The sequence below is a fragment of the Natator depressus genome, chromosome 13 (assembly GCF_965152275.1).
Source record: "Natator depressus isolate rNatDep1 chromosome 13, rNatDep2.hap1, whole genome shotgun sequence".
NCBI lineage: Eukaryota > Metazoa > Chordata > Testudines > Cheloniidae > Natator > Natator depressus.
In genome coordinates this window covers 1179021-1201251 of record NC_134246.1, presented here as the reverse complement: position 1 = coordinate 1201251, position 22231 = coordinate 1179021, and the positions used below count along the sequence as shown (strand labels likewise).

General features: G+C 57.8%; 1 protein-coding gene across 1 annotated transcript; it reads left to right on the top strand.

Annotated features, from left to right (window-relative positions):
• Positions 1-5497: 5497 nt before the first annotated feature.
• On the top strand, positions 5498-20200 carry LOC141997642 (uncharacterized). Its single transcript, XM_074970069.1, has 16 exons — positions 5498-5651; positions 6161-6292; positions 8246-8383; positions 8789-8932; positions 10041-10184; positions 11957-12103; positions 12598-12729; positions 13792-13935; positions 14270-14416; positions 14983-15132; positions 15424-15570; positions 15662-15793; positions 17493-17621; positions 17928-18065; positions 19138-19278; positions 20051-20200. The coding sequence occupies exons 1-16, from the start codon at positions 5498-5500 to the stop codon at positions 20059-20061; spliced, it is 2130 nt and encodes a 709-aa protein (XP_074826170.1). The 3' UTR covers positions 20062-20200.
• Positions 20201-22231: the final 2031 nt, after the last annotated feature.

Genomic DNA, 22231 nt, shown 5'->3' with positions numbered 1-22231 from the left:
CCTCTTGCTCTCTCGGACTCAGCTCCAATCCCGTCCATCTCCGATCCCCGGATGGGGAACCCGATCGTGAAGACCCTCGTCTGGTCAGGGACAGGAGTCTTGGGGATGCCTGGCTACTACTCCAGCTGCTCCCAGATCCTGCTATAGCCCCATTTGGGGTCAGGAATCTGTCCCTTAGAGCGGTCATCCTCCTCCAGCTGCACGATTAACTGTGCTTTGGTGAACTTTCCAATGCTCAACCCTCTCTTTCTGCACAGGGTTACAATGTCCTTCTTAAGAAGACGGTGACAGACCATCACTCCACTCTTCCCAAGTTGTTGTGGACTCACAGGCCTGTGTGCTCGCAGCTCCCCACGGTTTCCAGGGAAAACCCCTAGTGTGCCAGCCCTTCTCGAGGTCACCACCTCTTTGCCAGGGTCGAGCTGCAGACTCCTCCGCCCCTGGGACCGCTCGCTGCAGTCCCCCGGGGGACCCTGTTACTGCAAAAGTCCTTTTCTCTGGTCACACAATCCTAGGGGTTAACCGCCCCCTGAAACCGTCTCTCTCTGAATCTTCAGCACGCCTAGTCCCCATCAATCCCCCTTTGTTTTACTGCTCCCCAGTCACTTACTGCAGGAAGCGCCATCCACGGGGTGCAGTAGATCCCACCGCTGCCACCAGTTGTCACGGAGTGCCCGGGCGATGCTCTGGAACTGCTCCCCATGAAGCCAGTCAGGACTCTGGGGCAGTCGCCTTCCGGTGAGCAGCCTGTCCGCAGGGCAAACAGCTCACACGGCTTCCACCTTCCTGGGTCTGACTTCGGAGCATTCAGCATCCTCTGCCCCTCCGTGTGCTTCCCACAGCGAGACCGCTCAGGCGGGGCTCCTGGGGAAGCCAGAGGGTCCTGCACCCCAACTTCGCAGTCAGACGGGACTCTCAGCCAGCCAGTAAAACAGAGGTTTATTAGACGACAGGAACATGGTCTAAAACAGAGCTTGCAGGTGCAGAGAACAGGACCCCTCAGCTGGGTCCATTTTGGAGGGCAGTGAGCCAGACAACCACGTCTGCCCTTCACTCCATGTCCTAGCCAGCCCCAAACTGAAACTCCCTCCAGCCCCCCCTCCTCTGGGCTTTGTTCCTTTCCCAGGCCAGGAGGTCACCTGATTCCTTTGTTCTCCAACCCTTTAGCTCTCACCTTGCAGGGGGGAAGGGTCCAGGCCATCAGTTGCCAGGAAACAGGGTGTCGGCCATTCTCTGTGTCCAGACCCCTGCACACACCTGCCCTCTAGGGCTCTGCAGTGATCATACACCCTTACCCCACCACCTAGATACTTAAGAACTGCATAAGGGAAATTGAGGCACCCCCACAATATTCGGAGGAACCATTAAGAACAGTCCCACTTCGTCACACATTATCTATGCCTTTCTTAATGATTCCCAACATTCTCTTCTCTTTTTTGATTGCTGCTGCACATTGAGTGGATGTTTTCAGCGAACTATCCACAATGACTCCAAGATCTCTTTCCTGAGTGGCAACAGCTAATTTAGACCCCTTCATTTTATAGGTATAGTTGGGATTATTTTTCCAATGTGCATTACTTTACATTTATCAACACTGAATTTCATCTGGCATTTTGTTGCCCAGTCACGCAGTTTTGAGAGATCCTTTTGTAGCTCTTCGCAGTCTGACTGGGATTTAATTATCTTGAGTAGTTTTGTATCATCTACAAACTTTGCCTCCTCACTGTTTATCCCTTTTTCCAGATAATTTATGAATATATTGAATAGGACTTGTTCCAGTACAGACCCCTGGGGACACCACTATTTACCTCTCTCCATTCTGACAGCTGACCATTTATTCCTATGCTTTGTTTCCTATCTTTTAACCAGTTACCAATCCATGACAGCTCACTTTTCTTAAGAGCCTTTGATGAGGGACCTTGTCAAAGGCCTTCTGAAAATCTAATTACACTATATCCACTGGGTTACCCTTGTCCACATGCTTGTTGACACCCACTGCCACGGAGTCCCTGGGCGATGCTCTGGAACTGCTCCCTATGGAGCCAGTCAGGACTCTGGTGAGGTCTCCTCTCTGGGAGCAGGCTGTCTTCAGGGCAAGAAGCTCACACGGCTTCCACCTTCCTGGGTCGGACCTCGGAGCATTCAGCATCCTCTGCCCCTCCGTGCGCTTCCCACAGTGAGTCTGCCCATGCGGGGTCCTGGGGAAGCCAGAGGGTCCTGCCCCACAACTTCACAGTCAGATGTGACTCTCAGCCAGCCAGTAAAACAGAGGTTTATTAGATGACAGGAACATGGTCTAAAACAGAGCTTGTAGGTACAGAGAACAGGACCCCTCAGCTGGGTCCATTTTGGGGGGCAGTGAGCCAGACAACCACGTCTGCACTTCACTCCATGTCCCAGCCAGCCCCAAACTGAAACTCCCTCCAGCCCCTCCTCCTCTGGGCTTTGTCCCTTTCAGGGCCAGGAGGTCACCGGATTCCTTTGTTCTCCAACCCTTTGGCTCTCACTTTGCAGGGAGGAAGGGCCAGGCCATCAGTTTCCAGGAAACAGAGTGTCGGCAATTTATGTACCCTGGCCCTTTGCTCTGCAACAATTACACTCCCTTATCCCACCACCTAGAGACTTAAGAAATGCATAGGGGAAACTGAGGCACCCCTACAGTATTCAGAGGAAACGTTAAGAACAGTCCCACTTAGTCACACACTCAAATAATGTTAATAGATTGGTGAGGTATGATTTCCCTTCACAAAAACCATGTTGACTCTTCCCCAACAAATTATGTTCATCTATGTGTCTGACAATTCTGTTCTTTACTGTAGTTTCAACCAGTTTGCCTGGTACTGAAGTCAGGCTTACCGGCCTGTAATTTCCAGGGTCACCTCTGGAGCCCTTAGCTATCCTCCAGTCATATGGTGCAGAGGCTGGTTTAAGGGATAGGTTACATACCACAGTGAGTAGTTCTGCAATTTCACATTTGAGTTCCTTCAGAACTCTTGGGGGAATACCATCTGGTCCTGGTGACTTATTACTGTTTCATTTATCAGTTTGTTCCAACACCTGCTCTAATGACACCTCCATCTGGGACAGTTCCTCAGATCTGTCACTCAAAAAGAATGGCTCAGGTTTGGGAATCTCCCTCACATCCTCAGCCGTGAAGACCGATGCAAAGAATTAATTTAGCTTCTCCACAATGGCCTTAGCATCCTTGAGTGCTCCTTTAGCACCTCGATCGTCCAGTGGCCCCACTGGTTGTTTAGCAGCTTCCTGCTTCTGATGTACTTAAAACATTGTTTGCTATTACTGTTAGAGTCTTTGGTTACCTGTTCTTCAAATTCTTTTTTGGCTTTCCTAATTGTATTTTTACACTTCTCTTACCAGAGTTTATGCTCCTGTTTATATATATATATATATATATTCCTCACTAGGATTTAACTTCCACTTTTTTAACGATACCTTTTTGCCTCTCACTGCTTCTCTTACTTTGTTATTTAGCCATGGTGGCACTTTTTTGGTTCTCGTACTATGTTTTTTAATTTGGGATACACATTTAAGTTGAGCCTCTATTATGGTGTCTTTAAAAAGTTTCCATGGAGCTTGCAGGAATTTGACTTTTGGCGCCGTACCTTTTAACTTCTGTTTAACTAACTTCCTCATTTTTGTGTAGTTCCCCTTTCTGAAATTAAATGCTACAGTGTGGGGCCACTGTGGTGTTTTCCCCGCCCAGGGATGTTAAATTGAATTATATTATGGTCACTATTACCAAGCGGTCCAGCTATATTCACCTCTTCGACCTGATCCTGTGCTCCACTTAGGACTAAATCAAGAATTGCCTCTCCCCTTGTGGGTTCCAGGGCTAGCTGCTTCAAGAAGCAGTCATTTAAGGTGTCAAGAGACTTTATCTCTGCATCCTGTCCTGAGGTGACATGTACCCAGTCAACATGCGGATACATAATTGAAATCCCCCATTATTACCGAGTTTTTTATTTTAATAGCCTCTCTAAGCTCCCTGAGCATTTCACAGTCACTATCACCATCCTGGTCAGGTGGTCGGTAATATATCCCTACTGCTATATTCTTATTATTCGAGCATGGAATTACTATCCACGGAGATTCTGTGGTACAGTTTGGTTCATTTAAGATTTTTTACACTTTCTTTCACATATAGAGCCACTCCCACACCAACACGAGCTGTTCTGTCCTTCCGATATATTTTGTACCCTGGTATTACTGTGTCCCATTGATTATCCTCATTCCACCAAGTTTCTGTGATGCCTATTATATCAATAGCCTCATTTAATACGTCGCACTCTAGTTCACCCATCTTATTATTTAGATTTCTAGATCCTATCCCTCACCCCCATCGGTTTGGTAATAATGCCACCCACAGCCCCAGCTGTCAGCCAGTCGCCTTCTGGGGGGCAGAGCTGGACTCTGGGGAAGAGCAGCTCCCCTCCTGGTTGGTGAAAATGGTCACTCCAGGGAGCTGCAGGGATTTTAGAATGGGTCAGCACCCAGGGACAGGGAGATCCAGGCTTTGCCCATCATTACCTGGCATTACAGGTGTCATGGAGTCCCGGGGCAATACTCTGGGACTGCTCCCTACGAAGCCAGGCAGGATTCTGGGGAAGTCTCCTTTCTGTGAGCAGCCTGTCTGCAGGACACACAGCTCACCCAGCTTCCACCTTCCTGGGTCTGACCTCGGAGCATTCAGCCTCCTCTGGCCCTCCATGCACTTCCCCCAGCGAGTCCACCCAGGCGGGCTCCTGGGGAAGCCAGAGGGTCCTGCCCCCCAACTTCACAGTCAGACGGGACTCTCAGCCAGCCAGTAAAACAGAGGTTTATTAGACGACAGGGACATGGTCTAACACAGAGCTTGTAGGTACAGAGAACAGGACCCCTCAGCCGGGTCCATTTTTGGGGGCAGTGAGCCAGACAACCGCATCAGCACTTCACTCCTCGTCCCCAGCCAGCCCCAAACTGACTCCCCCTCCAGCCCCTCCTCCTCTGGGCTTTGTCCCTTTCCCTGGCCAGGAGGTCGCCAGATTCCTTTGTTCTCCAACCCTTTAGCTCTCACCTTGCAGGGGGGAAGGGCCAGGCCATCAGTGGCCAGGAAACAGGGTGTCGGCCATTCTCTGTGTCCAGACCCCTGCACACACCTGCCCTCTAGGGCTCTGCAACGATCATACACCCTTACCCCACCACCTAGATACTTAAGAACTGCCTTGGGGAAACTGAGGCACCCCCACAATATTCAGAGGAAACATTAAGAACAGTCCCACTTCGTCACAACAGGGTGCGGAGCTGAGGGAAGGGAAAGGATAACGCTGGACAGGGAGGGGGCTAAGTGTGATGAACAGCACACAGAGCTAGCGGGACAGGACAGGCACCGGGGTCCTTCATTCCTGGTCTGGCCTGGTTCCCTCAGGACACCCCCTTTCCCATGGAGGTGTGAGGCTACATCTGGTGCGGCTCTGTGCCCAGCCGGGGTCTCACTGCCATGGGGCTGTTCTGTGTAACAGGGACCCACACATCTGGCCCAGCCGCCTCCGAGGTGCACACTGGGCAGAGATGTCGCAGTGACCGGGACTGCCCGGGAGCAGAGAGGTGCTGCAGCCATCGGTGTCGTACAGAGTGCCCAGCGCAGAGCAAAGGTAAGAGGAGCTGGGAACGGGCTCAAGGGTCCCGGGTTACACAGCCCGACGGGAATCTCTGCTGACCCAGCCCCATTTATTACCTGATATCTGCCACCCTAGGTCCAAGGCTGCTTGTCCTTCCAAGCCAGGGGGCCAGGGTTCCAGCCCACTCCATATTGCCTCTCCAACACTAACAGGAGAGGGGGGCAGGAAGAGGGCAGCCTGGGCAGGGAGCCGGGCTTGTGTTCAGGTGTGGGGGAGCCGTGGGGCTCTAGAGCAATTTGGTGCATGTCTGTGGTGGGGCCTGTCCTGCCCAGTGTGATCTCTCTTCGGGAGGTGGGGACACATGTGGGAGGGGCTGAGGCCAGCGGGAGCAGGGGCTGGAGAAGGAGATTGGACATTCTGACACTTTTGGGTCTGGCTCCAGCCCCAGTCAGCCCCATTCCCCTCGCCCCCCCAATACCAGCTGGAGCGTTAGGGCTTGTCTGGATGGGCCGTCACTGCCCTGTGACCACTCTGTGTTGCAGAGGAACCCGGCGCTGGCCCAGCCGCCCCCGAGGGGCACGGTGGGCAGAGATGCCGCAGTGACTGGGACTGCCCAGGAGCAGAGAGATGCTGCAGCCATCGGTGTCGTGCAGAGTGCCCCGCGCAGGGCGAAGGTAAACCCCACCCTGTGCCATTGGCAGCAGGAATCCAAGCTGTGTCCATCCCTCGCCCCCATCGGTTTGGTAATAATGCCGCCCTCAGCCCCAGCCTTCAGCCAGTTGCCTTCTGGGGGGCAGAGCTGGACTCTGGGGAACGACAGCTCCTGTCCTGGTAGGTGAAGAGGGTCACTCCAGGGAGCTGCAGGGTGTCTCAATGTATTCATAAGTGACCTGGAAAAAGGGATAAACAGTGAGGTGGCAAAACTTACAGACAATACAAAATTCCTTAAGATAGTTAAGCCCAAAGCTGACTGTGAAGAGCTACAAAGGGACCTCACAAAACTGCATGACTGGGCAAGAAAGTGGCAGATGAAATTCAGTGTTGATAAATGCAAAGTAATGCACATTGGAAAACATCATCCCACCTGTACATACAAAATGATGGATCTAAAACAGCTGTTAACACCAAGAAAGAGATCTTGGACTCATCATGGATAGTTCTCTGAAAACTAGGGCTGTCATGATAGATTAAAAAAATCTATCATGATTAGTCACGCTGTTAAACTGTCACAGAGTGTGGGGGAGTCAGGGCCCTGCACCCCTCTTCCTGGGATTCACTGAGACTCTCAGCCAGCCAGTAAAACAGAAGGTTTATTGGACAACAGGAACAAACAGAGCTGTGGGTACAACCAGGACCCCTCAGTCAAGTCCTTCTGGGGGAGCAGGGAGCTTAGACCCCAGCCCTGGGGTTCCCTGCGTTCCTCCACCCAGCCCCAAACTGAAACTAACCCTCCCCCAGCAGGCTCCCTCCTGCAGCCTCTGTTCACATTCCCGGGCAGAGGTGTTACCTCTCCCTCCCCATCCCGGCTCAGGTTACAGGCTCTCAGGTCTCCCATTGAAACTCCCCTGCCACATTCCCAGGTCAACACTCCCCGCTCCCTGCTGCGTCACATAAACAATAATGACAGGTTTCAGAGTAACAGCCGTGTTAGTCTGTATTCGCAAAAAGAACAGGAGGACTTGTGGCACCTTTACGACTAACCAATTTATTTGAGCATAAGCTTTCGTGAGCTACAGCTCACTTCATCGGATGCATACTGTGGATACCATTTATTTAAATATTTTTGGATGTTTTCTACATTTTCAAATATTTTCAAAGGGTACAGTGCTCACTTCATATTTTTATTACAAATATTTGCACTATAAAAAACAAAAGAAATAGTATTTTTCAATTCACCTAATACAAGGACTGCAGTGCAATCTCTTTATCACGAAAGTTGAACTTACAAATGTCTGACCCAGTATGGCCGTTCTTATGTTTTGTCCCACGCAGGAAGAATGGGGCAGCACACAGGGGCAGCGCGATCCAGGCTTTGCCCATCGTTACTTGGCATTACCGGGCAGCTGAGGTCCTTCAGTCCTGCTCTGTCCCCTTCCCTCAGGACACCCCCTCTTTCCCACATGGAGTTATCAGGTGTTGGCTGGGGTGGCTCTGACAGCAGCACCCTGAGCATCTACTCCACCCCCAGGGACAGAGCAGAGCCCCCTGGAGCACCCCGGGGGGGGCAGGGGTTGAAACCTACAGGGGATCCAGCTGTGTGCTTCTGACGCCTGCTCCATCCACCTCCTGCCCTGAATCTCTCGCTCCTCCCTTGGTCCCTGCAATCCCCTGCCACCCCCTGGCGAGGTCCCAGCAGAGCCCCATTCATGTCTCTAGAGCCCTGTCAGCTTCCTCTCTGTTCCACTCCCCCTTCCCCATGAGGGACCTCACTGGGCCCTACATGTTTGCCAGCTCCCTGCCGAGACGGGCCGCAGGGAGGCCTTCGCTTCTTGCCACTCTGGCCCCTCCAACTCGGGGAAATGGGTCGTTTGTTTATGGCAGTTGTGGGGGGAACTTGACCAACTTGGAGACGAAAGCAGCTCAGTGACTGGGCAGGGCCTCTGCCGCACGCCCATTGTGTGTTCCAGAGAGACCCGGCATCTGCCCGACGCTGCAGAGACCTGGCCTCTGTATGGAGAAGTGCACCAGGGATGCGCAGTGCCCCAGGGGGCAGAAATGCTGCAGCACCGGGTGTGGTCACGTCTGCATGGGAGTCATCACTGAAGGTATGTTCAGACCTTACACATCAGCATCTCTGTGCTCAGCCCTGCCGCATGTGCTGATCCCGGGATGAGCTGAGTACAGGGCTCCCCAAGGGCTGAGAGCTGCCTGCCTGAGCTGGGGCTGGGGCTCGCTCAGTCAGGAGCCAGAAGCCCAGTCCCATAAACCTGCCCTGAATGATCCCGACTCCCGGCTGGCCTCAGAGACTCTGAGACTGGCAGATCCTTAACATGGACATGGGGCCTTCTCTCCGCAAAGAGCACCGGTGCAGAGGCTAAGGGCACAAGGGGACAGAGGCTGTGGGGTCTAACTTCCTTCTCCCAGCATGGCCTGTTTCCCTCCCCCACTCCCCCTGCTGCACTTCAGTGCGCGGGCTGGGTCTCACTCCGTGTGGCTGTTGGGTCTTGCAGTGAGGCCTGGAGTCTGCCCGGCGTTACCAGGAGGAGCCGTCGGTGCCTGTGATGAGAGATGCCGTTCCGACAGCGACTGCCCGGGCGCCCAGAAGTGCTGCAGCAACGGCTGTGGCCTGGCCTGCGTGGCCGTGAAGCTTGTCGGTGAGAGGCAGCCGATCCTCGTGCAGGGCCCGTTGCGGATCAGTCCTTAGAAAGGCACATTCGGGTGGATTTCGAACCCGCTGTGTCCAGGGGGCATTCAGCTGGCCCCGCTGTGCCCCAGACCCGTAGGGACCCATCTGCCCTCCTGCATAGCACAGCCAGAGACCCTCGCCTGGGGAGTCCTGCACCCAGCCCAGAGCTCCTAGAGCAGACCTCAGAGAGAGAGATGTTCAGACTTGAGCTAACGCCCAAGTGACAGAACCCACCACCCCGCCCTGCTCCTTGCTTCTAACCTGAACATGTGGGGCCCCAGCTCCCAGCCACTGCTCTCAGAAATCCCTCTCCGTGCAGACAGCTGCAGACCGTGACCAAGTCACCTCAACCTTCTTGAGAAACTAAACAGATGGAGCTTCTGCAGTTGCTCCCTGCAGGGCAGCCTCCAGCCGCAGACTCGTTCTCTCTGGCTCATCTCTGCCCCTTCCCAGTGTGTCCACCTGTCCAGAGTGAGCCGGTGCGTCCCTAGCCATAGACCGAGACCACTGGGCACTGAGGGACTTGCTAACCGCTGGGGCTTGGGTTGCTAGTTACCCTGTGCACACAGAGGTGGCATGGCCCAGGGAAGCCTCCTTTTAACATCTTGGCAACATGTGCCCAAGCCCTGGGCTCGCTCTGTGCAAGGCACCGTTAACCCCATCCCCAGCAAACATCCCCTAGGGTGACCAGATGTCCCGATTTTATAGGGACAGTCCCAATATTTGGGGCTTTTTCTTATATAGGTGCTTATTACCCCCCACCCCCGTCCCGATCTTTCTATCTGGTCACCCTAGCCTCCCACCTCTGTGATGCCCTGCTGGGGAGCGCTGGCAGGAGCTGATTCGCATGTGTGCAGCCATTTGCAGACGCACTACCCCAGCGCTTTGCTCCTGAACTGCCCTGGCTGGTTCCCCTGGCTAGGACTCCGCTCTCCTGGGCAGCCCTGCTCCCAGTGGAGGGACAGGCCAGGGCAGAGGGCGCACAAGTGATCAACGAGGGAGGCGGGTGCTGATTTCTCCAGCCCCTCCCTTCTCACCACACTGTGTGTCTCACCCTTTGGCCTGCTCTGTCTCAGTGAAACCTGGAGTGTGCCCAGCCAGAGCCCCAGGGGCCAGCCAGGAGACCTGTCTATCCCCCTGCGCCCAGGACAGTGACTGCGGAGGAGCCGCCAAATGCTGCCACCTCCACTGTGGCCCCACCTGCCTTGCCCCCCAGCACGGTGAGTTTGCTGCCCTTCTCGGAGCCCGGCCCTACACAGGCGAGGCTCACTGCTGAGCAGGTGAGAGGCATTTGGGACATGTAGGCACGAGCCAGGACCCACCGCAGAAACACGTTGTAATGCTGCTGGTTCTGGCGGGATCCCACGGAGAGGGGCCAATTCAGGACAAATTGCTTCGAGCAGGGCAGCCACAGCCCAAGGCCGGGGGTCCTTTGCACACTGAGGCAAACCCAACCAGCCAGACAGAGAGGACTTCGGTCTCACCCCACTGGCTAACCACACGTCACACAAGCAATTCCCTTAGACACTCCAGTTTCCCAGCATCCCCACCAGTGCCCCTCGTTATGGGGACAGATGGTTATGAAAACCAACACCCCAGTAAAAGAAAAAAGGTTCCCTCGATCCCAAAGGACCAAGCCCCAGAGCCAGGTCAAAATACAAATCAGATCTTACCCATAAATCACACTGTTGCCAATCCCTTAGAATCTAAAATCTAAAGGGTTATTCATAAAAGGGAAAAGATAGAGAGGAGAGCTAGAATTGGTTAAATGGAATCAATGACATCCAGTAATGGCAAAGTTCTCAGATCAGGCTTGCAGCAGTGATGGAATAAACGGCAGGTTCAAATCAAGTCTCTGGAGAACATCCCCAGCTGGGATGGGTCTTTCAGTCCTTGGGTCAAAGCTTCAGTGTAGCCAAGTCCCTCCAGAGGTAGGAAGCAGGACTGAAGACCAGATGGAGGAGCTGCAGCAGCTTTGTACAGTCTCTTGCCATGTGGTCTGTCTTCCTTTGTCCCAAGGTCAAGCTGCCCATCCCATGGCCTGGAAACACCTCAGAGTTCTGTCCATAGGCAGGTCCCTGCACACCTGCCTGAGTCCCAAGGCGTGTCTGCCTTCTCTCAATGGGTCAGTTGTATAGAGGATGGTCCTTAATGGGCCACCAAGCAGGCTAGGCAGAGCTGACACCAATTTGTCTGGGGTGTCACCCAGAAGCACAGCACAAGTTTGGAATACAGACAGTACAGAGCCAATACTTATATCTTTAAATACAAAAATAATACATGCATACAGACAGCATAATCCTAATCAGCAAACAATAACTTTGTCTTAGACACCTTATTTGACCCCCTTTATACAAGATTTGGTGCCACTACAGGACCTTGGTTGCAACAATGTTCTATATGGTCCCAGTTCAAGTCAATAACGTCACATACGTCCTGAATGGTCCCTGCTCCCCAGCCAGCAGCTCAGACTCAGGCCATCATTCCCGCAGGGAGCTCAGTCCCAGGGGTCTGGGAATGGGGACGTGGGGCACAGAGCACTGGGGGCCAGGGGGCAGAGGACATGGGCCCAGAGAGCTTGGGACCGAGGGCCAAGATGGAGCAAAGAGCGAGGACAGAAGGGGCAGGAGCGCTGGCTGCACGCAGGGCACGTGAGCTGAGGCAGAGGGGGGACGGGCAGCTGAGGGCAGGGCTTGGGGCAGGGAGGGGTCTGGGGGAGAGGACTGGACGTGCCAGGGCCCAAGCCAGATGTGGGTCACAGGGCAGAGAGGGGGCGACCTCAGAGAGCAAAGGGCAAGGAGAGGCCATGGAAGGTGCCAAGGCAGCAGGCCAGGGGACTGGTTCTGGGCCGCCCTTCAGGCCGGGCCTGGCCCATTTCCCCAAGAACGCCCCTACCTGCCCCCCCATTCCCTCATGGAGTCGCTGGGACTTGGCTGGGGCAGCTCTGTGACTGGGCAGGGCCTCACTGCCACGCGCCTGGCCTGTGTTCCAGAGAAACCGGGGCTTTGCCCAGCATTTAAAATCAGAGACGAGGGGCCGCCCCTGACGCTGTGCCAGCAGGACAGCGACTGCCACAAGAGAGACAAGTGCTGCAGGATGGGCTCCAGCTACGTCTGTGCACCGCCTTCCCCCACGGCAGGTGAGACGGCACGTGCCCACGTGGGCTGCTCCAGGGGCACCCGCTGCCCACCCCGTCACTCCCTCCCAGGGGCCGATGGCTCGAAGGCCAGTTTCCTGGTGCAGGGGCTGGGATTCTCTGGAGCCCGTGACCTTTATGTGGGGGGTACCCAGAGTTACTGGCTGGCGAAGGGCACCGGGAGGAGGAGCAGGGAGGGACTAGAGGGACAGGCAGTGAGCAGAGAGCTCTGACGGCATATGGGGAGAGTGGGGTGCCCATGACAGGGGCTGAGGACAGAGGCAACCGGGCCTTTTCCTCCTAAGTTACCATCCTGGGAACGAAAAGGTCTCAGTGCAGTGGGTGGGGAAAGGCTGGAACTCAAGGGCTGAGGCTGGATTGAGGAGAGAGCAGGGTCTTTTGTCAGCCCCATTCCCTGCCATCCCCCCGATACCAGCTGGAGCGTTAGGGCTTGTCTGGATGGGGCGTCACTGCCCTGTGACCGCTCTGTGTTGCAGAGGAACCCGGCGCTGGCCCAGCCGCCCCCGAGGGGCACGGTGGGCAGAGATGTCGCAGTGACCAGGACTGCCCGAGAGCAGAGAGATGCTGCAGCCATCGGTGCCGCCAGACATGCCCAGCACAGGGCAGCGGTGAGTGTCCGTGCCCGTGCTGGAGGAATGGCAGTGACAGCCCTATGGCAGCATTGGGAACGCACTGACAGGACCGCACGAGCGGTGGACAGGAACAGGGGCTAGAGGCTGGGCCTACAAAGGGGCCTCTGGTCTCTGCCTGTCCCAGTGGGTCCATTTCCCTGAGGTCGCCTCTCCCTCCCCACATGCAGGCAGTAGGGGCTCATCAGGGTCCGACTGCCTTGGGCCACCCCGTGTTCCAGCCGGCAGCCTGCCCGGCCACTGAACAAGGAGCCGTGGGGCCGGCGGAGAACCAGAAATACCGCAGGAGTGGCTGGGGCCACGCCTGCAGCGCCCTCACCCGGGGAGAGACAGTCCCACTGTGACGAAACGGGACTGTTCTTAATGTTTCCTCTGAATAGTGTGGGGGTGCCTCAGTTTCCCCTAGGCAGTTCTTAAGTATCTAGGTGGTGGGATAAGGGTGTATGATCGTTGCAGAGCCAGACCCCTGCACACACCTGCCCTCTAGGGCTCTGCAACGATCATACACCCTTCTCCCACCACCTAGATACTTAAGAACTGCCTAGGGGAAACTGAGGCACCCCCACAATATTCAGAGGAAACATTAAGAACAGTCCCGCTTCGTCACATACACGCCCCGCGTTTGGAGCCACAGTAGGTGGGGGCAGCGTGGCAGGCTCAGGCACACTCCCGGGCCGTCTTCAGGCCCTGCGCGGCAGCCTTGTGCCTTGGCCCGGGGTCCCACCCGCCTGGGCTCTCTGCCTCTGAGGTGACTCGCCAGCACCACCGGGCCCAGGGAATCCCCCTCCCCACAGGCAACTGGCCCCCGGTGCAGAGAGAAGGGCACACAGGGTCCCAATGACCCCCTGGCGCTGCCAGTGCGCCAGCATCCCACGCTCCCCACGTCAGCAGCACCCAGCTCCTAGCACCCAGCCCTTCCACCTGATCACAGGCAGCTTGGGCCAGGGACGCTCCCTTCCCCGGTGGGCTCAGACCCCTCCCTCGCCCCCCTGGCCTCCCTCTGGCCAGCTCTGTGACTGCCCTTGACCTCTTTCTGCCCAGGGAAGCCTGGATTCTGCCCCGTGCGCAACGGGCTCTACATCAGCTATGAGTGCAAAGCCAGATGCCGAGGGGACGGCGAGTGCCCCAGGGCCCAGAAGTGCTGCCTGCAGGGCTGTGACCACGAGTGCTTGGCCCCTTCGGAAGGTAGGAGGCAGGTTCAGATTGCCCTGCAGGCAGCCCCTCACCTGGGCAAGTGAGACGCTGGGGAGAGACCGGGCAGAACCAGTCCCTACGGGTTTGTCGGGGTGGCTGGGATAGGCCAGCCTGGCATGTGCCCAAGGCGCTCAGACAAGCTCCCAGGCATAGGGCCACGGAGCCACCATGTCTGTGGAGACAGACAGGGCCCAGGGCTCAGCCTGCGAAAACAAGGAGCCCCGTGACTGTGACATCACGACAGAACGACCAGTGGTGGGGAGGGTGCTCGTCCCATCACGAGACCCCAGTGAGCCCCCTCACTCCTCTGCCTTCTGCTTTCCAGAGAAGCCCGGCATCTGCCCCCTGACAGACGGGATCGTGTCCGAGTCCCCCTTGTGCAGGTCCTCATGCGCAGGGGACAAGGAGTGTGCGGGGAACCAGAAGTGCTGTGAGAGTGGGTGTGGCCGGACATGCCAAGCCCCAGAGAGAGGTAACAGAGCGGCAGGAGCTGGGCTCCCCTCACTCCAGCATGGGGCTGTCACCCCCGTTAGCATCCACTGGAGCTACCTTGCCCCGCTGGTGAATCCCCCGCAGGAAAGGGTTCACGCCAGCGGCTGTGGGCAAGGGGCAGCTGGAGACCTCCCCACCCCTGCGCCAGGTGCTACCTGCGCTCCAGGTGTGAGCAGAGAGCACCGGGGTTGCAGCGCACCGAGGGGCCAGGAGCCCCGCCTCAAGCATGGGGGTGCCGGGCGCAAGGTGTGGAGCCTGCCGCTAAGCAGCCGTTCCACAGGCTTTGTGCACCTCTGGGTCAGGATCTGCAGCTGCTGAGCGAGGCTGGGTGGTGGGGAGCTGCAGCCCGCTGTGTCAGGCCTCTGGACTCCAGGGCCAGGCCGGAGAGCCAGCCCTAAGAATCCCCCAGTGCAGTTCCGAGGGGCCGGTGGGTGCAGCAGGATGGGCTGGCTGTGCCCTCCCCCTGGGGTGGGTGTGGTGGGTCCCCACTGTGACACCCTCTATCCAGCAGCCTCCAAACCTGCCCTTCCCACCCTCTCTTGTCAGAGAAACCCGGCGCGTGCCCCAAGCAGAAGCCCTGGCAAACACTGGTGCCGTGCAGCGAGCAGGACGCCTGCGCTCATGACCGGGATTGCCCCAGGCAGGAGAAATGCTGCTTCAGCGGCTGTGCCATGCGCTGTGTCCCCCACTACAAAGGTACCCAGCTAGGCTGCAGAGACACCCCCCCGGGACCAGCCCCATTCATCCCCAGGCCAGACTGGCAGTCCAGGGAGAGAAAGGACCCTATGCCAGGGCAGTGCGGCAGAGAGAGGGTGGATGGGGGTGCAGGGGCCAGGAGTGAGCATGTGTCTGCAGAGGGCTTGGGCTGGAGGGGCCCGAGAGTCTAGCTGGGACCCTCCCCGTGGGCAGTTCTCATTACAGGTTGATATGGAGGGTCCCCCGCCTGCCACGGAGGGGTTCATTGTCCCTCTCTTGTCCCGTCCCCAGAGCATCCCGGTGCCTGTCCCAGGGCAGAGGCCTGCAGCGACCCGAGGCAGCCCCGTTCACACCAGTGCCTGGACGACCATGTGTGCGAGAGACACGAGAAGTGCTGCGACACGGGGTGCCGCCGGGAGTGTGTGGCCGTGCGCACAGGTACGTGCATGCTCCCTTCCCCTGCCCTGGGGCTCCCTGGGCTCTGCGCACCCCTGGTGATCGGGCATCTGGGCCCCCTGCTGTGTTACAGAGAGAGGGGACAAGTCTGGGGATGGCCCCACTGACTCGTGCGTGGACGAATGCAGAGCTGACGAGGAGTGTCCCAGAGGACAAAGGTGCAGAAGCAATGGCTGTGGCCGTGTCTGCCAGAAAGTCCCTCGAGGTGAGGCTAGACCTAGAGCCTGGGGGGCAGCATGGAGTGTGGGCCTGCACAGGCCATGGACTGGCGTGCAAAGGGGCACTGCTTGGTCGGGCCCACATGCCAGGGAAAGGAGCCTTGGTATCACTGTGCATGGGCAAGGGAGGGTTCCAGCTGCAGTCACTGCTCACAGGCCGTGCAGGGCTGATATGAAGGTCTAGCCCTCAGCGTCAGGCCCTCTCCGGGGAGCCCTGCCCTGCATGCCAGCACTGGCCAGGTCTGACCGATCCCGCCTCTCCCAGGTCCCAGACGTCAGTGTCTCTGCCGAAGCTGGCAGGGGTGTTTCTCTCCTGGCCAGGACCCTTTTACCCGCTTGGGTCGAGCTCTGTCCCAGCCAGGTTCCGTCCTGCCCTGGTGCCTGGAGTGCGGGAGGCGACATGCCTGACATCTCTCCCATGGCTGGCTCGCTCCCCAGGCAGGGGACAGTCTGTGCTAGCCAAGTTGTTGCTCATTTATTTTGATCATTTGGGGTTGTCACGGGGTCCCCGGGCGATGCTCTGGAACTGCACCCTACGAAGCCAGTCAGGACTCTGGGGAAGTCTCCTCTCTGGGAGCAGCTTGTCTGCAGGACACACAGCTCATACAGCTTCCACCTTCCTGGGTCTGACCTCGGAGCATTCAGCCTCCTCTGCCCCTCCGTGCACTTCCCACAGCCAGTCCGCCCAGGCGGGGTCCTGGGGAAGCCAGAGGGTCCTGCCCCCCAACTCCGCAGTCAGACGGGACTCTCAGCCAGCTGGGAACACAGAAGGTTTATTAGACAACAGGAACACGGTCTAAAACAGAGCTTGTACGTACGGAGAACAGGACCCCTCAGCTGGGTCCATTTTGGGGGGCAGTGAGCCAGACAACCATGTCTGCCCTTCACTCCTCGTCTGCAGCCAGCCCCAAACTGACTCCCCCTCCAGCCCCTCCTCCTCTGGGCTTTGTCCCTTTCCCGGGCCAGGAGGTCACCGGATTCCTTTGTTCTCCAACCCTTTAGCTCTCACCTTGCAGGGGGGAAGGGCCCAGGCCATCCATTGCCAGGAAACAGGGTGTCGGCCATTCTCTGTGTCCAGACCCCTGCACACACCTGCCCTCTCGGGCTCTGCAAGGATCATACACCCTTACCTCACCACCTAGACACTTAAGAACTGCATGGGGAAACTGAGGCACCCGCACACTATTCAGAGAAAACATTAAGAACAGTCCCGCATCCGATGAAGTGAGCTGTAGCTCACGAAAGCTTATGCTCAAATAAATTGGTTAGTCTCTAAGGTGCCACAAGTCCTCCTGTTCTTTTCGTCACAGGGGTTTCTGTGCCTGTGCTGCTGTGTGTTTATACTGGAGGAAGTTGGTCAGAGCAGTGCGCCTGGCCTGGGCAGCAGGGGACGGGGGGAGGTTTGGGGTGGCCCCTCACTTCTGGGGGAGCTTGTTACAGTCTGGGGCCAGCCCCAAGGCAGCTCTGTCTCCTGCCCCTACGAGCTTTACCCTCATGGGGCAGCTCCATCCCAGCAGTCTAGGCTTGGTTAGATATGCAGGGCCCAGGCCCTGAGCTCTTTGACGATAAGGCCTGGGACCTTGAACTGGAAGGGGCCCATTGCCGTAGGTCCCCCGTTCCCATCTGGAGTCGTTAGGCTCCAGCGGGCCCGGTGTCTCATGGGCACATGGCCACTCTGTGTTGCAGGCGTCTGCCCAAGGCCCCAGGGCTTTGGGTCGTGCGTGGAGTTGTGCTTTGCTGATGAGGAGTGTCCCCGGGGACAGAAGTGCTGCAGCAATGGGTGTGGCCACGTCTGCATGACAGCAATCACCGGAGGTGAGCTCAGGACAGGTCAGCCCTGCCCCAGATGCAGACATTCCCCTCCATGCAGGGCCCGGAGGGGAGGAGGGGTCGGGGTCGGGGTCGGGGTCGCTCAGGGAAGGGGCAGGACCACAGCCCCATTAACCAGCCCTGGATGATCCCGCTGCCCCCCAGGCCCCAGGGGCTCTGAGTTTCTACTCAAACTGCTTCTCTCTTTCCTGGGCCCTCTTCCCATGGGGAGCTCCCAGCTCAAGATGCCGAGGGCCGGAGTCTCTTCACTCCTAGGCTGAGCCCGTGTCATGGGGCTGTTCTGTGTTCCAGGGAGACCCGGCCTTTGTCCAGAGCCCCAAGGGGCAGGCCTTTGTGTGGAGCAATGTGGGGAGGATGAGGAGTGTCCCAGGGGGCAGAAGTGCTGCAGTAATGGGTGTGGTCACGTGTGCATGTCCCCAATCTCTGCAGGTAAATTTAGTCCCTCAGTGATAGCGTCTCCAGAGCTGAGCCCTGCCCCACACGCAGACTCTGAGCTCTCGGGGCAGGGCCTGTGTGTGGCCAGCGTCCAGCCCCACAGGGCCCTGGCCTCTCCGTGCCACCATCAGACATTGTGAAATGATTCCTCCTTGCCTCCCCTGCCGCATGCACCGAGAGCTTTTCTGTCAGGAGAGCAAGAGCTGGGAGGCAGATCCTTGGGAGATCTGTGGTGGGAAGTCAGCAGGATTTGGGGGAGCTGTGGGGGACCTGTCGGGGGTTTTATGGACACAGACACCCATGCAGCTCAGAGTGGGAGCTCCACTCATGAGGGGGGAGCCAGCTCACCCCGTCTGGAGGGGTCCAGGAGCCACACAGATGGGTGGCTTCTCCAGTGGCAGCAGAGGGCCCTTTGAGGGGGTGTCTCCTATGTGTTGTCTTAACCCCCGTCAGGAAGCAGCCGAGGGAGCCCAGCGGTGAGCCACAGCTGAGTGCTCCCATGCACAGCGTGACCAATGGCCTTCCCCGACTGGCAGAGTTCTCACAGCTTAACCCCCTCCCTCTTAGGGTGAAAGTCTCCTGCCGGCTGGGACCTTCTCCCACCAGCCCCCGTCCGGCATCAGCCTGTGGCCAACCAACCCCTTCCCTTCCTCCTGCGTCCCCTGCGGCTGGAGTTACTGTGCCCTAGAGAGTAGCTGGAGGGTCCTGGTCTGCTGCAGAGAGGGCGCTTGGCACCTGGGGGCAGGAGGGGCAGTTTGCAGGGGTCACTGGACTCCCTCCTCCGGCTGCTTCTCCCCACCCCAGCCTGGCAGCCCCTTGCTCCCTGTCATCTCCTCTACCACAATGCACCCAGGATGCTGAGGGCCCGTCCTAGCTCCGCTGGGAGCCAGCACCGGGGTGCGACATCCTCAGCAAGGTCCAGCCAGCCAATCAGAACATGGATCTGGGCAGTCAGTGTCCCCAGCCACCCCTGGGTGCTGGGATCCATGGGTGCTACCACGCGCCTGAGTCCACCGGCCCCCTAACGCCCCCCCATACAAGGCCGCCTGATCTCCTCCTGCTGCAGAAAAGCCTGGCACCTGCCCACCGGACCCAGCAAAGTGTCGACACGCAGCCCCCCCAGAGTGTGACAGTGACCGCGCGTGCCCTGGGAGGAAGAAGTGCTGCTTTAGGACGTGTGCGATGCGCTGCGTACACCCAGAGGAAGGTACCAGTTATGCAGCTAATCCCTGCGCACGGGGGGGTGCAGGGCCGAGCGAGTGCTCCCGGCTCCGGCTGCACCGAGCCCATCGGGAGGGGTGTGCCATGCCCTGACGGCCAGCACAGATCACTGCACAGGCCTCATGCGTATCCAGGGGCACCAGGAAAGGACCCGGGTACCTGGCTGCACCAGGCCCGTCAGGAGGGGTGTGCCACGCCCTGACGGCCAGCACAGACCTCTGCACCGGCCTCACGCATATCCAGGGGCACCAGGGAAGGACCCGGGTACCTGGCTGCACCAGGCCCGTCGGGAGGGTTGTGCCACACCCTGACGGCCAGCACAGACCGTTGCACCGGCCTCACGCATATCCAGGGGCACCAGGGAAGGACCCGGGTACCTGGCTGCACCAAGCCCGTCGGGAGGGGTGTGCCACGCCCTGACGGCCAGCACAGACCACTGCACCGGCCTCACGCGTATCCAGGGCACCGTGCCCTGCTTCACCAGGGAAGGACCCGGGTACCTGGCTGCTTCCCAGCTTTCCTACGGGACAGGGAAACTGGGCACGGGCTGGTGCTGAGCCTGAAACTCCCCCAACTCCGGGTTCCCCGCACAGAGCTGGAATGGGGCCGGCACAGGGTCCCCGGAGCATATGGGAAATGGGGTTTTCAGCAGAACATGGGGCAGGGAAAGGGGTAAGTCTGAGTCCAGTCTGTGCCCAAAGCTTCGAGAAAGGTGTCCCCTAGCCTGCCCGTGACCGCTCAGCTTGTTTGCGTTTCAGATGCTGTATAACGAGCGGGCCCAGCGCCACAGGAGCTGAAAGGAAGCCGCCCCTTTATCACGGGACAGCCCATCATTAGACCCCTTTCACTGGCCGCCCCTGCCAACGCAACTTCCAGACCCCTACAGACCCTGCAGCAATAAACTGAGTGCCAGCGCCAGGCCCGAGTCCTGTGTTCCCTGCCCAGCTGGGCGTTCTAGCCACCAGCCTGCCCGTCGCTTCCCTTTCGGGGCACAGCTGAGAAAGTGCCAGATTTCCTCAAATCCACCTTGCTGGAACCACAGAGCGGAGCCACCTGCAGGCCCGACGCCAGCCCCTGGGGCAGAGACGCAGCTTCCTGCCTGCCTCCACCTCAGCAGAGCTCCCGAGACCCAGTGTTCTGCTGTGGGGCCAGCCCAGCCCTGCTGAGCCGAGGGAAAACGGGGCACAGGGGAGCGGACCCGGGATGAGTCCTGCCCCAGGAGCCATTATTCAGATTGAACTCAAGCCACCCGCTGGCTTTGCCCCCCAAGTCCCACCCCCCAAGCGCATCCTGTCCCGCTCTCTTGGGGCTCTAGAGAGCCACCGTAGCCGGGTGTGAGCGGAGCGCTCTCCCCCCAGAACCCAGGCGGGCACTGTAGCTCTGCTCCAGCTCAGCTTCCCGCTCCTGGTCCTTGTCCCCTCGGCGCCAGGAGGTGTCAGAGCTGAGCCATCACTGTTATAAAACCAACCGAGCCGAAGGCAAAGGCCCTGTGCTGGGGGCTGCCCACAGGGCCCCCTGGGTCCTGAGCTCCCCTGGAAGTGTCAGGCCAGGCAGCTGCACTCAGCCACCCTAAAACAACACAGCACCAGTCGAAGGCTCCCGGGACAAAGGGGGTGTCCTCCAGGGACATCAGTTGTTATGGGCAAGGGGGGCAGTTATCCCCTCCAGACTTAAATAGGGCTGTATGATCCATTATCTCTTTGCTGCCCCACCCGACTAGGGAGACAATTGTTAGGAAGGCAATAATTGCCTCGTTCTTCTCATGCTGCTCTGTGGGGCAGGCGATGCTCTCCATGCCCCACACCAGAAATCTTCTGAAAAGCTGCCCCTGTTCTCCCACACTTAGTGCCAGTACTAGGGGTCTGCACTCCCCCTATACCCCCCCAGCCCATTGGCCGGCCATCTCCCCAGTTCTCTAGGCTGTGATTAGTTCCGCCTCCCAGTGCTTTAGGAGGCTGTTGTGGTTTCACTTGCCATTTGGGATAGGATCCCAGCTCACAGTTGTGAAACCCCAGCCACTGAGCATCACATAACCTAACCCCTGCAGTTTGACAATCAGCTGCCCCTAGCCTAGCAGGTGAGCTCAGCTCCAGCCTTGGAGCAAGCCCTGAAAGGGGCGACAGGCAGGGAGATCAGCAAAGGGACAGAGCTGGGGACACATTTCAGGCCAGGCACAGAATGGCACAGCTGATGTGGATGTCCTGTGCAGAACCCAAACTGCAGGCATGAGTAATTTCCATGTGTTCCCAAGCCCCTTCTAAAGCTCTCAGCAGAGACCTCACTTTGGCCCATATGTTTGAACCACCTAGTTCTACTGAGCCCTTGGCTGAGGCCTCAGTCCCTGCAAGCAAATCCCCCAGAGCTGCCAAACCCAGTCTTGGAAGCCCCAAGCACATCCTAGCATCAGTCAAGGGAGCCAGGCCTGGAAAGCAGCTCCTCCCAGACAGCAACAAGCCCCAGCAGTAAGGGGAAGGGGAGGACCCACCAGTATTTATAGGGTTTGTTTCCCTGGCCTCACCAATCACAGGGCAGAAGAGTCCATTTGGGTCCAGAAGGTGAGCTCTGTCTTTGTGTGCATAGCTGTCTGCCCTGCTAATGAGAGAGGCCAGGCCCAGAACGGACTGGATTCTTTGTGGGTCGAAGCAGAACAGACCTGCAACCTGAGGGGGTTGATTTGGTTTTCCCATTTCCATTGCCTGGCAAGCCGGTTCCACCAACCTGTCTGAGTGGACTCTCCGGGGGGTGGAGCCAGAGCCTTTAAATTCATCTCCTGAGCCCAAATACCAGTTTGGTGGGGCAGGGACAGTCTAGTCTAGTCTAGTCTACGCGAGCTGTGAATTTGGCAGTGTCTGTTTGGTGCTATAAGATTCCCTATGTACCCTGTTTCAGGGAGAGTTTTTCTGCTGGACCTGAGTGTTCTGGGGTGATAATGCCCCTGC